Below are 15,031 nucleotides of genomic sequence, written 5' to 3' on the forward strand. Positions count from 1 at the left end.
TTCAGAAAGCTTATGTTACATGGTATAGATCTTACCTCCCCTTGTCACATTAACCATTTCCTCTTGACTTGTTCTTGTTCTCTTTTTTTTTTTTGGGTTAATTTCTTTTTGCTTTTTCACTTTTCTGGCTTTGTATTCTTTGAGTAATAGTTAGTTTTGTTGGAACAATAATGTTTCTTGTAAGCAACAATAATGTTTCTTGTAAAGAACAAATAGTGAATGAAGTTACGAGAAGAAAGAAATGAAGTTGTTGACCCGATAAAGCTCACTCAAAACAACCACTCAATAGATGATTGTAGTCTTAGCTACATTGTTAGTCATGGATGAACAATGTATACTGGACATGGAAGAACTTTGACTCTTCTTTTTCTTCATTTCTTTGATAAATTTTCACATTATGCCCATTCATGTGTAGCATTCTCTTTTGTGGAATTTGACTTTCTGGAAACAGATGCTGGTTTTGTAGCATGTTTATGGTTGAAAATGCCACACCGATATACCTCTGCCTGCTTATTTGATAAGTTGTATGTGTCGATCACCCATCTTGTCTCGCATATCAGTAACTTCTTCCTGGGAGCATTAACTGTGTATACATGTTATGTATCTCAGCTAGCTTGATGTTGTCTTTTGCTGACTACTATCAATCATCCCTTTAGTTCATTACTTCATTCTAATAACAAGTTTAGTGTAAACAGATAGGTCATGGTTTATGATTTGCACTTTTATGGATAAATAGCTTTATTCTCATGGGCTGGTGGAGGGACAAAATTTATCTGCTGAGGAAAAATGGTAAGTTTCAAAAAGTTGCCATATTTAGGAGAGCTTGAGAGAGTGTTAACTGATTGCCTATAAATCAGGAACCAATAAATCTTTCCCCCGATGAACATGAGGCAACTACAGTGATTTCAGTGATTAATAGTTGGGGATGGTGGGATGTAGTTTTACAGCATGCTGGCATAATATCAACTTCTGAGCCCAATTTAAGTGTGCTGCCAACTTCATAGGGAACACCATGGTCTTACCACACCACTCCCACTTCCTTTTCCTGTGATGGCTTGGCCCAGGCTGCTTGTAAGACTCCTGGCCTGCCAGTTCATTAAAGTATGACACCTGGATTGGAACTGTTGGTTTTGGTCTGGGCTCCAGACAGACTGTATTTTTAGAATGCAGATGGAGCAGAGGGCTAAATCAAGCTTCACATATGGATTTATTCATTTCAGCTTGTTTGCTAAACTGTAACTAGCGATGTATCAAAGGCTTCTAGGGTGTAAATTTTCAGTTTATAACACATGTTATATTATTCTATTAGAATTTTCTTTTCATCATTGCATCACCACTGCTGGAATTTTTGTTTAGTATATTGCTGTGTTCCAGAGCTATTCCTTTTAATTAATTATCGTCCTCAGAATTTTGTTGTATGTTTTTTTTGAATAAACAGGATATTCGGTGGTTGTCAAATGAATATACACAAAAACAAAGCTAGAGTGGCATCCTTACTTGTGGTCCTCAGATCATACTTTGGGTCATGAATCTACTGGGATCTTCTGTCAACTGGATCAAGTTAGGCACACAAATTATGAATATGTGGTGACCCGTGCTTCTGTAAATGATGGTCGTAAGCAAAGGATTATGGTTTGACGAAGAGAAGGTCTGCCGTATTCTGTCATTCAATTCAATTTCTGTGCTTCTCTTCATGCCAATTATGCTGCACATCTACATTTCATTCTGCTGCAATTAGAAAATGATCATATCCAGGTTGGAATTGGTTCTCATCTTTCCCTTCTTTTTTTGTACATTTTGTTTTTCCTTAAAGCAGTCCACTTGATCACTGAACCAACTTTTGCCTTATAGGTTTTGTGATCTAAATTTTTTAGTATTTGTTTAGTATTATTATCTGAAAAATAAGTTGTTAACAAAAATGTACTCGAGCATGTATCTATTAAGAAGACCTAATTTTACATCAATCACGTATTTATTCTTTTGGATTAAGAAAAGTAGTGATATGAAAATTTACATAAAATATCAACCAGTGAAGCCTATTTTCAATTTGGGATGAAATCTATGCAGGCCTGTGGCAAACTGCCAAGCATGACAAATCACGACTATGATTTGGAGGAGAGGCCAAGATTTATCAAGAAGGAAAGCCAGCACTTAATGATGATGAGGGAGATAAGGGGTGTGTCTAAACCTACTAGCTTATTTGATTATACTCATCATTCGTGTACTAGGAAACTTAGGATGAAGATAAATAGGATTCGCATAAAAGATGATAGAACATATCTGGCTGTGGGGATCCCAGGCCTTAAGTGAAGCACAATTTAGGAATCTAAGTGAAGATTACGCATCATCTTGAAAGATACAAAAGCTTTAGGACATAGTTTTGCATTCTTAGATTTTAGAAAACAATCAGAGCATGTGCTTAGTCAACACAACAGCCCAGATTGAGGCTTTTCTCAAAGTACTTGACACTTTCTACATGACATACTGCACTTGTCAGCTGTGCCAAGTTCACTAATTCTAGGCTGTACTATTGATTTCCAATTTTATCTCCAGTTTGCTCAAGGCACAAAACGCATGGTTGCAGCTCACTGGATGACTTTGTGCGGCGGATGAATATTGCTGTTGCTAATCTGATCGAAATTGTTCTCCAAAATTTCTAATAAGCCTCGGCATTTGGACATGAGTAAGTATGGAATCTTCTTGATATTGGGAATTTGATTGTTGCTGGAACATTTGGCCTCTGTTAATTGACCGTAAAAGAATCTGATGCTTGCATTTTCAGCATGAGTTCCCGCTGGACATGAGTCCTGTTCTCATTGATGCTAATGGAGATTTTTCTTTCCATTTGTGGAAATATAATTGTAGCAAACATTGCACTGTTGATATTTGTTATTCATTTTGCAGGATTTAATTATCGACATACCTCAACTTATTCCCCTGAGGCTACTGCGGCTTCTAAATCCATAACTCCTTTGGGTAACGGTATTGTTGGAAGAAAATGTAAGTCAAGATGATGAAAATGGTTATGACGGCTACAGACAATGATGTTAAAGATGTTGAAATTAAAACAGCCAACAATATAAGCTAGATTTTTCCATAAGCCAAGAGATAGAGGCGAAACCAACTACTCAAAGCAAACAATGCTGTTCCACCAAAGTGAGAGGCAGTAAATGTAGACGGGCGACCTAGAACATGAATGACATGTGGGATTGATATACCACTGAACTCGAATTCTTGGAGTCACTAAATTGGGAATGGATCTGATTAGCTATGAGTACATTTTTGCAAGACTCACCAAAAATGGCTCATTCGGGGTGTATTTTTTGACCGCATCCTTGAACAGGTGCCACTGGATCCAATGGACTATCAATGCGTCCCACAATTTTTACCATCCAAACTTGTGTGATTACAATAATATTAGGCAATTGATTATTATATCTCTACAGCCAAAGTTGATTCCTATCAGCAACCGATATTTTTACAAGACTTGTTATGCTGCTTCTGTAATCGATGCATTGGGCCGGAATGCTAGAAGATGATACTGAAAGGAACTAACTGCTGAAGTTATCATGCATGTGGCGCTGTGTCAGTCATCCTGCAAAAATCATGTCTCAGCAAAACATACTCTGTAAGATTCTTTTGTTTTCAGCACAGCACAGTTGTATCTAATACCGTTTCATTCTGTTAGTCTAGCTGAAACATTGATGGCACGTCGAGTGTCTAATATAGACTTGTTGATAGCTGTGTCAAGATTATCAGACAATGGGTTGCTGGGTGTCATTGTAGCTGGAAGTCTCTGCAGTATGCCAAATCTTTGACAGACTGAATCTCATATACAACGGCAACGATGACTTGTGTTATTTCTGCTACATTTTTGGTGCATAGTGGGAGAGATTATTAAGCTCTATTGACACTGAACAGCATGGAGATATGAATATCCAGTATGACATGTAGGCAGTAGGCCTCAATGTTTTTGGGATGAGTTGTAATTCAAAAATACCTCCCTCTTAAATTTATCGGTTTTTTATTTTTTTATTTTTTAATTTTCATTTCTTGAATAACTTTATGCTCAAAATATAACCTCTCGTTTAAATTATTGAATCAGTACATTATCTCGCAATCACAATAGAGAAATATAAGTTTGTTATACTTGTCGTGGCAGTGATGTATAATTTAAAAGAATGAACAATCACACTATAAATATTATATTTATAGTTATTATGTGACTAGTTTTGTGCAATCAAATTTGATTTATATATATATAAAGAAATATACCGAACCTGATTTTGATAAATAAAAATAAAAATAAAAATCATCCCAACCATTATGATACAAAGAAAATGTCTTATAACAGAATCCAAGATTTTGAGCTTTATTTTGTTTTTGTTCAATTCAAATTAGTTTGTTACGTGTAGGATTCTGTTTCTTTAAAAAAAAAAAATTATATATAGTACATCAATATTCCTTCGTATTTTGGTATGATTATGCACTTGATTATTTCATTCATCAGATGCGTGGGTATTTATTTTATTTTTGTGTGAGTTTACTATAATTTTTTATTTTATAATTATTAATTATATTGATATATTAATTAAATTAAACTATTATTCAATTACTCAACATATCCAAATATTATTTTAATAATATAATTACCGCTTCTATCTAAAGTATTTTAGTGGCCCCTTTTCCTTCCCCCTAAACACTTCTCACCTCATAATGTGGTTAGATCACAAATTAAGATTATTATTTATTTATTTATTTATTGACTTTCTTTGGGTAATAAAGTGGGGGAAAAAAGAATATGTGGGGCCCATTTCACTCTTTATGTTAAGTCCCTTTGGAGTTCTAACAAATAATTGGCCCTTCGTTTGAGTTTTGGTTTCTACCACTTTATTAAACATTTACTCATACTCTTCTATCATTATTGCATTATGTTTTTTTGTAATCAAAGTATAAAACATTATGTTTTTTTTGTAAAGATTAAAAAATAAAAAAAATTGTATATAATTTAATATTAATAATGTGAAATGAGTAATTGATAAGTAATTTCAAGTTTTAATATTGTAATAGTCAATAATAAATAGTAGGATTAATTATACTTAAACTCCCTCTGAAAATAAAAGTATGAAATTTTTTCCAAAAATTTTTGAAATTATATTCACACCCTGTCCAAAAATTCACTGTTTACATCTGATTCTCTTTTCTTAGGATTTAGACGAGAAATGCTAAAATTAACAAAAAACAAATGCATAAATATTTTTTTAATTTTATTTCTTATTTAATATTTTCATATAATAATTTAGTACTTATAAAGAAAAAATAAATAAAGAGAGTAAGAGGTAGTGTTGAAGTGTGATGGGGACAGTGGAGCAGAAAGAAGAACACCACTTTTTTTATGTTACTCAAAAGTCAAATCCTTAAAATAGAGTCAAAAGCATCTTGGGAATTTGTCAAAGCCGTTCATCATCATCATCATGCCCACTATAGGTACATAGAAAGAGTGAGAGAGTGTATGAGAGAGAGAGAGAGAGAATCTGATGTCTACATAAATCTACACGATACGTAACAGCAATACGAATTGTCATTCGTGAGCGGAGTTTGTTTCAGAGAACAGAATTAGAGTTACTTCACTGAGGACTCCTTTACACACACACAAACAAAGACACGCTAAAGAAACACACGTAAGAATTGAAAAAAGATGGTGAATTTGAAGAATTTTTGGACCAAGAAAACATTATTGGGACTTGGGCTGGGTCAGTTGCTTTCTCTTGTTATCACTTCCACTGGATTTTCATCTTCTGCACTCGCCAACCAAGGTTCTTTTCTTTTATTTTATTTTTTTCATGCTTTTCTTCAAATATGATGTTAACACTGATGATCACATCATATTGTACTTATTATGATCCCAATCTTTCTGGGGACACTTGGGCTTGTCTTTGTGTTCACTGTCTTAAGGGAAATGCTGTGGTTTTTTCTTTTTTCTTTTTTCTTTTTTGCCTGTTTTGGCGTATTTAGCTTTGTTTGTTAAAGCAAAAACTATTAGTTTTATGTAGGTTTGCTTGGAACTTGGAAGTAGTGGGCTTTTCCGTTTATAGGATGTGAAGTTAAAAATGGTCTCTTTAAGTGTGTCCATTTTCTTGCTTGATTTGCTCATTTGTCTCTCAAATTTTAGGAATTAATGCACCAACCTCTCAGTCTTTCCTGAATTATGTACTCTTGGCAGTGGTGTATGGAAGCATTATGCTCTACAGAAAGCAAGCTCTCAAGGTCAGCTTATTAGCCTCTCCACGATCGCCTTAAGTGTTTTGAGGCAGTGATAAGTTGTATTTGGATTGATCTTTTTTGTGCTTGTGCTGCATTGTCATAAGGACTTATCTTGCTGTATGTATTACTAATTAGAATTCTAGCAGTTCTGTAATTTCTTTTCTTGAACTGAGGATGGAGATCAATATTTGGAACTTAACCCAAAATTTATTTTTGAGATTGCGTACCTATGAAATATTATGGATGTGCAACTTGTGCTTGATCATCCTTTCCCTCTAAATTAGAAAGTTGAAATGTTCGAATAATGTTTCTCACTTGACTCCTCTACTTCACAACAAATGTGTTTCTAGTGGTAACAACTTAACTGCCTTCTGAAACTTAGGTTGCTGGTATAGTTTAGTGGCATTTGGATTAAACCCCTGGCATATTGTTGTATGACTTTATTGTCCTATTGGAAACATAGAGCTCCTAATATGTTTGAAAGAATTGTTCTTGGTTATTATCTTTTCTTTCTGCATTATTTGCTGGTTCTTTGCCACATAGCTGGTGTTTCTGTTCTCCTCAGCCCCGACTTATTTGGGAGAAAACATTGCATGCTCAATGCCAGATAATAGTGCTAGAAAACATGACCTTTCTCATCTAACTGGTAATTTACAGCAGTATTAAGCTTCTTTTGGCAGCCTCCTGTCTTCTTGTTCAGTGATTTTAGTGAAATTTGCATAATCCTAATAACAAATGCCTGGGAACATGGACAGAGAGATTCCATGATGCACTCTGTGGGGATAGCACCTCGATGGGAATATATAGCATCGCCATCTTAGTGATGCTGATGTCAAGCTTCAGTGTATTAATTAGCTAAGATGAAAATGTCCCTGTTTTCGTGTAATATGGCAAATATTTAAATTTTGACTTGGATATAACTTAGGGTGGCCTCTGGAAAATTACAAAAGTCCACGAGAGACATTTCCGACCTGGTACAACTGGCCACCAGTGTAAGGTTTTATAAATAAATCACAATTATGTTTTCTGGTTATCCTTGCTAAGTTTGATGTGCATGGCCATCGATAGGTTTGCTCGTCCTTCTTAGTTTATCTACTTCTCATTGACCTTATATTTGTGCATTATTTGGCTAAATACTTAATCACATGCTTTATATATTTAATTAATTTCTCATGATTTTACATGTTCTCACCATTTCCTTATATGCAGGCCAAATGGTATTACTATGCCTTGCTTGGATTGATTGATGTGGAAGGCAATTTCCTTGGTAAGTTACTATAAAGATGAGCTTCTGCTGTTGGTTGATTGAGTTTCGAAAAGCTTCGCATCAAGTAATCCATGAAGTATCATTCTTTTTAGTGCATCAGCTGAGAAAGTGAATACATCATTTTCAACATCCTAACATCCCTGTTGCATACGAGTTATATGGACTATTTGACAATATGAAGCACGGATGCTGCAACATCCTGCTAGCTGAGGATGTATGGGGCATGCCAAATAATGACCAAATGGAACTAACAAGTGTTCACCCAATTTCATGATTTCTTCACAACAAAATTCTTGAGAAATTTCCAATTTCATGGTGTATAAAATATCTGAATTTCTCTTTCACAATTTTCTGAAAGGACGAGCAGTAGAGATTATTGTATTGGTTATGAAATCTAGATGCTATGATGAATTTGTTCTGCTAGGCAGGAGATCATAACTTATTTGCTTAGGTAGTAGATGAGAGGATCCTATCTATATGATATGTATAGTAACAGACATCTGTTTCTGTAAGAACATCAAATTGCCCCATGTCTAAGTACTGAACTTCTTTTTTTCCCAGTCTAAGGACTGAACTTATCTCAACAAATTATACGTCAACTTTGTGATAGCTTTACTTTTCACGAGAGACCTTCGCTTATAATGAGCCAGGCCGAACATGGATGATATATATAAATTGTTTTCTTTGCATATATTAAACATGTTTGTTCACCATTATCTTTCTAGTGAAAAGGTTTGGTTCATTTCATTTTGGCAATTCTGGAAATACTGGTTTGAAGAGAGAAACTACAGTGACCAGAAAATAAATATAAAGGAAAGTTACAGTCTACGTATGAGTACTTTCCGTGGAATGTCCTAATTCATTCTCAACATGGCAGTGGTTAAGGCATACCAGTACACCTCAATTACAAGCGTCATGCTGCTTGATTGTTGGACAATACCATGTGTCCTGTTTCTCACCTGGTTCTTTCTGAAGACAAAGTACAGATTGAAGAAGTTCGTTGGTGTAGTAATTTGTGTGGTGGGTCTTGTTATTGTTGTTTTTTCAGATGTACATGCTGCTGATAGATCAAGTAAGTATTACCATTGTCTGGTTTAATAATTTTCTTTAAGAATCCTAGGCTGCTGGAGCTGTACTTGGATACTTCTTGTCTCTCCCCAACCAGCTATAGAACAAAGAATCTATTTCTTAGACAATCATGCTCTCTGAAGGAGTGTCTTCTGGTGTTATTGTTTCACCATGTACTATATTGTTAATGGAGAAAACGTGAGATTCCATAGGCTAGTGGGTCCTATAAATCCAAATTCTCTTAGTTTTCTCAAAGTATATCCTCGAAGTAAGATATGTGAGTAGAGTTTGAGAGGTCTGCAGGAGTGGAAGGGTACAACACTTTTTTGGTGAAAGGGGATGGAAAAAAACAAAAGAGGTATTGTATTCCTGTGGTTCCCATCTTTTCTTTGGCTCTCTGTTTGGGCGGAGAAGAGCATAAAATCAGTGAAATTGTTCAACCAATCAAAGGACAAAACGAACAGTAAATACCCAACAGCATGAAGTTATCTCTTGTCTCCTTAACTCTCTCGCCTCCTTTTCTCGGGATAGATGTACTTTTTATCCTCCCCCTCACCCTTCCATCCATCAGAAAACATAACCTTGATGTGTCTCTTCCAAATATATTTCTGCTACGTATTTGTCTCTATTTCTTCCTCGTTCTTTTCCATTTTCAGTTTCTCAATCATAGTTGTGTTGCTTTATAGGTGGTAGCAACCCTATCAAAGGCGATCTACTCGTAATTGCTGGGGCGACACTTTATGGTGTTAGTAATGTCAGTGAGGTAAGTGCCTTATGAATTTGATACTTGTTAACTGTTAGTTTCACCATCTCTAGTTAGAGAATCCATTTAGAGTTCGAAAGGTTTTTCTTGGCTCATGTAGGATCTATTTTGTTTTCCTTTCTGTGTTTAAGTTAAATAAATGTTCTTTGCTTGTTTGTCATTTTGTGCACTTACACATGCAAATGCATGTTCAATTAACTTTTTTCACTTCATTTCTTTGTTTGTTTGTTCATTTAAGTTTCTCTCTTTACTATATCTTATACTGTTCACCATATTTTCTTCAGTTATATAATCTCTCCTTTTCCTTTCAGTTTCCTAGAAACTCCCATCCCAAACATGTCTCCAGGGACTAGTTCTCAATCACTTAAAATATAATATAGAAGAGCAACAAAAGTGACTATAATCGTGCTGCACATGGCTGTTTCCTTGTATAGTGAAGAAGCTCTAGTGGTGTACTTCCCATCCCTTCTGCCCAAACTACGCCTGCATATTTTGTTTACTTTATGCACTCGATATAAATGTTTTCATGCGTATCGACTGTTGAGTAGAGTTGCATATTATTTTAACCCCATCACGAATTTGCACTCTCTTATACCCGACCGGTTAGAAAAATAGACATGACTTTCTAGCCAGCTACCCATAAGTTTATGGCTCTATGTATTTGAATTAGCCTATATATCTTCAGGCATTTTGGTAGTTCCTTGAGTTCTGAGGTTGAAGGTTAATACTTGTGTCTGTTTCTCTGCAGGAGTATTTTGTTAAAAGTGCTGATAGGATTGAACTTATGGCATTCTTGGGTATTTTTGGTGCCATTGTCAGTGCTATCCAAATGTATCCTTTTCTGTATACTTTCAGTATCAATAATTTCTCAATGCTGATAATCATTTTCATCATATTATGCGACTTCTTTAACTGAGCGTACAGAAGCATACTTGAACGCGATGAACTCAAATCTATTCACTGGTCATCTGGGGCGGTAACTCTCTATCATCCATAGCACTTGTTTCTAGAATTAATTGTTGGTTTTGACATGTTCCTTGTTGTAAAATGTTTAAAGAACTTGACCTGCTGATTTTACTATGTAGTAACATCTGATTCATCAGAAAATGCATAAGCAATTGTCTCACTTGATATACTCTCCAATTTAATATACTGCTCATATTCTTTTGCAGACATTTCCTTTCTTTGGATTTTCTTTAGCCATGTTTGTGTTTTACTCGGCCGTTCCTGTCTTACTCAAGGTATCACTTTGGTTTCTAGTCAAATTCCTCTCTCTCTTACACTGTTTCACATGCACAGTCATACATTTCCATATGTCCATATATGTATATTATACGTTTGTGTAATATCTATATCCTTTTCCAGTGAATCACTTCTGCTCTTCCATCCTTCAAGTCTTATCTCTCTCTCTCTCTCTCTGTGCCCTGCGTTTATTTTGCTTTGCGATAGATAGAACTTGCCGGTATCAAAGTTATTTGTAGAAAACACAAACCAATCTGATTTTCATCTTTGTGGGTCAAAGGATACGAACAGAACACTACCTTATGAATAGAAGTTTAAATAGAAGCCATTTATGGAAGAAAAGCAAAAGTAGTACCAGATCTAATTTATCAATAGTTATCAATTGCTGCTCGTCTACCGGTTCTACCATCTTCTTCCGTTATTTGATCTTTTCTATCTTTGGGTGCAAAATTTCAGTATTATTTAATGGGTCCAACTTCCCTTATAATGTTCCCATGCAGATCAGTGGATCAACAATGCTAAATTTGTCGCTGCTCACCTCTGACATGTGGGCTGTTTTCATTCGGATCTTTGCATACCATGAAAAGGTCCACACAAAAAATTTAAGATGTTTAAGTTATAATACTTATCTCGCAGTTCTCTGGTCTCCGTGATCCTGAGTATCTAATCTGAAGCCAATTTTCTCCAGGTCGATTGGATGTACTATGTAGCATTTGCTGCTGTCACAGTCGGGCTTATTGTTTATTCAGGGTATGCCGAGAATTGTACTTTCTCTTTGTTCGCTTTTCTTGAACTTTTTCCTCGTTCATCAGTCGTCAATGAGAGTTATTTTACATAGTCCACAAAAGGCATTACGGACTTGCTGAGCCAAGTCGGCATATTTCAACTTTAAAGCATGCATACTAATAATATAACACATTGCTCTAGGAGTTCGCATAAAATGCATCTCTCTTGTTATGTATGGATGGTACTCTTTCCACATGAACAGACATAGGAGTGGTATTTCAAAACTGAACTGTCATCTGGATTATGCTTGACTCGTGCATAAGCTGTCGACAACTTCATCTTTCATCAAATATTAGAGTTACTCCAGTTCAAGTTTCATATTTGTTCAAAATATAGCGGAAACATTGCAATAGACACTGATCTATAGTGGAACTCAAGTTTGACACTTTTCAAAATAGCTGTGGAAGAGAAAAAGAGCCTTTATTCTGGATTAATGTCGCCTATTAGATCTTTGAAAATGTAAATTTGAGTTAGATTATTTAAAAATTCTTGGTGAACTATGTATCGGAACTTTATCTTTTTGATTAGATAGGCATGTTTCTTCACCATCATAGCAACTAATCCACTTCGTTTTGCCTGAAATTTTTGAGTTTCTGTTCCTCAGACTGCTTCTCTGATTTCATCGGACCTTTTCTAATTTCCTTCCGACTTTCATGGTCTCTTCTTGATTCTAAATCAGAGTCACAGTCCAGTTCCATCAGTCGTTATTTCTGTTCAGTGATACATATAAAGCGTTTATTTCAAAGTTTGTGCAATGAACATCAACTTGACCAGTGATGCAATCATTAATTCGTACTGTTAGGAGCTGATTACTTTATGACAATTGAACCAATTGCAGGGGTGATAAATCGGATCAAGTTGCTGATGAGTTGAAGCAGTTTGATGAGGAGGCTAGCATAGGCCGTCCAGATCAACACGACAAAATGAGGAGCTCAAGATTAGCAGACTCTAGCAGGCAGGATGCTGCTTCCAGTAGTGCCGTCTAAAAAGATGGCAAGGGAAGTCAGTATCAGGAAGGAATTTTTGCAGGATTAGGAAAGACTGGGTGCACGTTCCGTGCTATAAAGATGATCAGCTTTACTACCACTAGGGGAAGCGTATGGTTGGAAAAGTCCGTCATCTCCTGTCTCAGAGTTGAGTTTCTTGCCATTACAATTACCATGAATTTTGATACTCATCAAGCTCTGTTAAAATTCATGGTGTTAAAAGTTGAATACTGATGCTCTGTTCACCTGTAGTTGGAGTCCCTTGGAGATTATGGTGATTTGAGCTTGAAGATATATATAATGTAGATTCACGAAAATATTATCTGGATAGCAAGTGAATGTCTGTTTGGTGTTGCTGTGCTTGCTTTAGTTGTTGCCAAATATAAAGCACAGAAAGGGAAGCAAATGAGCAGAAAATGAATTCTCTATGCAAACTTCAAGACTCCGTCAGTCTATTGCCGGAAAGCTGTTGGGTTTTCACCCCATAGTTATGAGCCCGAAGTAATTACAACTTAACACAAACTATTACAAAAATAAATGGTAGGTTACAAAAACCCCTTAATACAAGCCAAAAATTACAATAACAAAAAAATTACAAGAATATTATTACTTTTATAGAAACAATAACAGATGGAATAAGTAGTAAAGAATATCAAAATAAAAATAGGCAACCCACCATCGGTTGCACCAAACCCATCAAGGGATGCGACCACAAAAAGTCCCAAACTAACTACAGTCTGAACCACTTAGGTTCTCACTAAACCACTCAGGTCCACCCTAAAATGAAATCACTCACAAGGAGAGAAGGGGAAAGACTATACCAGTCTTTCTTCTGTTCTTTGTCTTCATCAGAAGGACTGGCAATATAAATAGAGGAAGAAATTGAAGACGAGAGAGAGGCAAACAACAATTTGCAAAAAATCGAGGGAGAAGAGTTAGAAATCGAGGAGAGTTATCGACATACTTAAAAAATGAGGGACAAGGGGAAATAAAATTAGGGCTGGGGTTTTGGAGGGGGTAAATAAGAAATCGGGTCATGTGTATCCGGGTCGGGTCGGTTGGGCCATCCAGGTGGTGGGTTGGGGCTATGGACTTGGGCCTACCAAATATGGTCCTAGGCCAATTTTTTGTGAAAAACATACGCCTATTCCCCCCAAGCTACTTCCGAACCATCAACACTATTAGCAACAAACTCCGTCATACGCACTTTGCGTTGCCTTCACTTATAAACACTTCCACAGTTTCTACGACAAACTTTCAGCTCGATATTTATCAAATAATACCAGCTGATATAAGAAATCACAATTGCTCGTAATCACATATCAATTTTCGACATAATAGTGATATTTTAGTTTATTTTCTTAGGACCCTGCTTAACCAAACTGAAGCACATCACTCAATGGCTTTACCAACTATTATTCTCATCTCAATTATGATATTTTTTTTTTCTCGGTATCACACAACACATAGCTCATTGATACCCCTTCAACACTGATACTACACAACACACAACTCGTATGATATCCCCATCATTAATCATATTACACAACACACAACTCGTATGATATGCCATATCATCTCTACTAATCAATAACAACACATAGCTCGTCGTTAATCATATCATCATAAGCCATTGCAGTATGCCGCCTCCCAATTAGGTAAGTCATCTTTTATTCCAAATCAAACATCAACATCATTAACTTCAGCATTCAATTCCATTCAATAATTATTTTCTTGTTAATAACATTCCCATTTTGATTTCATTCGCCCATCGATTATACGATCATACTATCATTCTTCTTACATCCATACATCACAACCACATATAACACATAATAACAATTTCATCAATATCAAAGTAACCTAACAAATAGTCCATAATCAAATATATAAACAACCAATATTATATCCATATATATAAAGATAAATTCAAGTTCACGGTTAAATATATAAGCAACCAATATATATAATACTATACACTATATATATAAATCAATTAGCTATACTTACCTCGAATCTCAAAATGATTCTGTTAACACCAACAGTTGCTCAACCCTCTACTTTATCTTGACCTCCTCTGTTCTCCGCAAATGTGCGTGTTCAGCTTGTGACTTGTGTGTGCATATGTGTAAGCTGGTCCAGACCTCTTACCATATCCATTTCCCCAATTGGCTCAATGATTTTGATGAAACAGTCCCTGAGGCAACGACAGAGGAGGATGACACTCCTCTTTCCTGAGGTTTACTATAATTACACGTAGACCCCCTATTATTTGAAAAATTACATCTAGCACCACTAAGGTTTGCTTCCATCTAATAATTAAATCCTTTGTTAGTCAATATTAATTAAATTTATTGAAGATATGTTAAAAACAAAATACCCGTGGCCAATGACTATTTGCTACGGCTATTTTATTTTTAACCAAGACAATTAGTCATGGTTAAATGTTGCATTTTTTTTTAATGACAAAAGTTCAAAGTTTTCATTATTCACATAAGATAATTACAATATCTCAACATAAAAAAAGTATAAAAAGAAAAGGTTATACTTCCAGTCACGTTTTTACCGAAAAACGGTCATAGGGACCAAATTGAGATAAAAATTAAAGTTTAAGGTGCTAAAGTCAAGAGATGAATTTGAGGGACTAAAGTGATT

The 15,031-nt window shown here is 35.5% G+C and overlaps 1 protein-coding gene and 1 non-coding gene across 4 annotated transcripts; both read left to right on the forward strand.

Moving 5' to 3' along the window:
- LOC105158754 lies at positions 1–4,112 on the forward strand. Of its 2 annotated transcripts, none has more exons than XR_002286809.1 (6): positions 1–22; positions 1,439–1,755; positions 2,068–2,176; positions 2,554–2,683; positions 2,905–3,628; positions 3,742–4,112. It is a non-coding gene; the product is annotated as an uncharacterized LOC105158754 (transcript). The 2 variants fall into 2 exon arrangements; XR_002286810.1 differs by having other exon boundaries at positions 3,752–4,112.
- Positions 5,454–12,742, forward strand: LOC105158755 (solute carrier family 35 member F1). 2 transcript variants are annotated; one of them, XM_011075603.2, is made up of 11 exons: positions 5,454–5,816; positions 6,173–6,267; positions 7,474–7,531; positions 8,409–8,603; positions 9,286–9,362; positions 10,111–10,193; positions 10,287–10,338; positions 10,535–10,603; positions 11,105–11,191; positions 11,293–11,354; positions 12,229–12,742. In XM_011075603.2, exons 1-11 carry the CDS (start codon positions 5,699–5,701, stop codon positions 12,374–12,376), a joined length of 1,044 nt encoding a protein of 347 aa, XP_011073905.1. In that variant the 5' UTR covers positions 5,454–5,698; the 3' UTR covers positions 12,377–12,742. The 2 variants fall into 2 exon arrangements, with proteins under 2 accessions (XP_011073905.1, XP_020548481.1); XM_020692822.1 differs by lacking the exon at positions 8,409–8,603.

The sequence above is a fragment of the Sesamum indicum genome, linkage group LG3, assembly GCF_000512975.1.
Source record: "Sesamum indicum cultivar Zhongzhi No. 13 linkage group LG3, S_indicum_v1.0, whole genome shotgun sequence".
NCBI lineage: Eukaryota > Viridiplantae > Streptophyta > Magnoliopsida > Lamiales > Pedaliaceae > Sesamum > Sesamum indicum.

Bases quoted from the DNA above. Each gene is read 5' to 3' on its own strand.
- LOC105158755 (XM_011075603.2), top strand. From the start codon at position 5,699: ATGGTGAATTTGAAGAATTTTTGGACCAAGAAAACATTATTGGGACTT. The intron at 10,194-10,286 runs GTATCCTTTTCT...CTGAGCGTACAG, and splicing joins ATTGTCAGTGCTATCCAAAT to AAGCATACTTGAACGCGATG. The intron at 10,339-10,534 runs GTAACTCTCTAT...ATTCTTTTGCAG, and splicing joins TTCACTGGTCATCTGGGGCG to ACATTTCCTTTCTTTGGATT.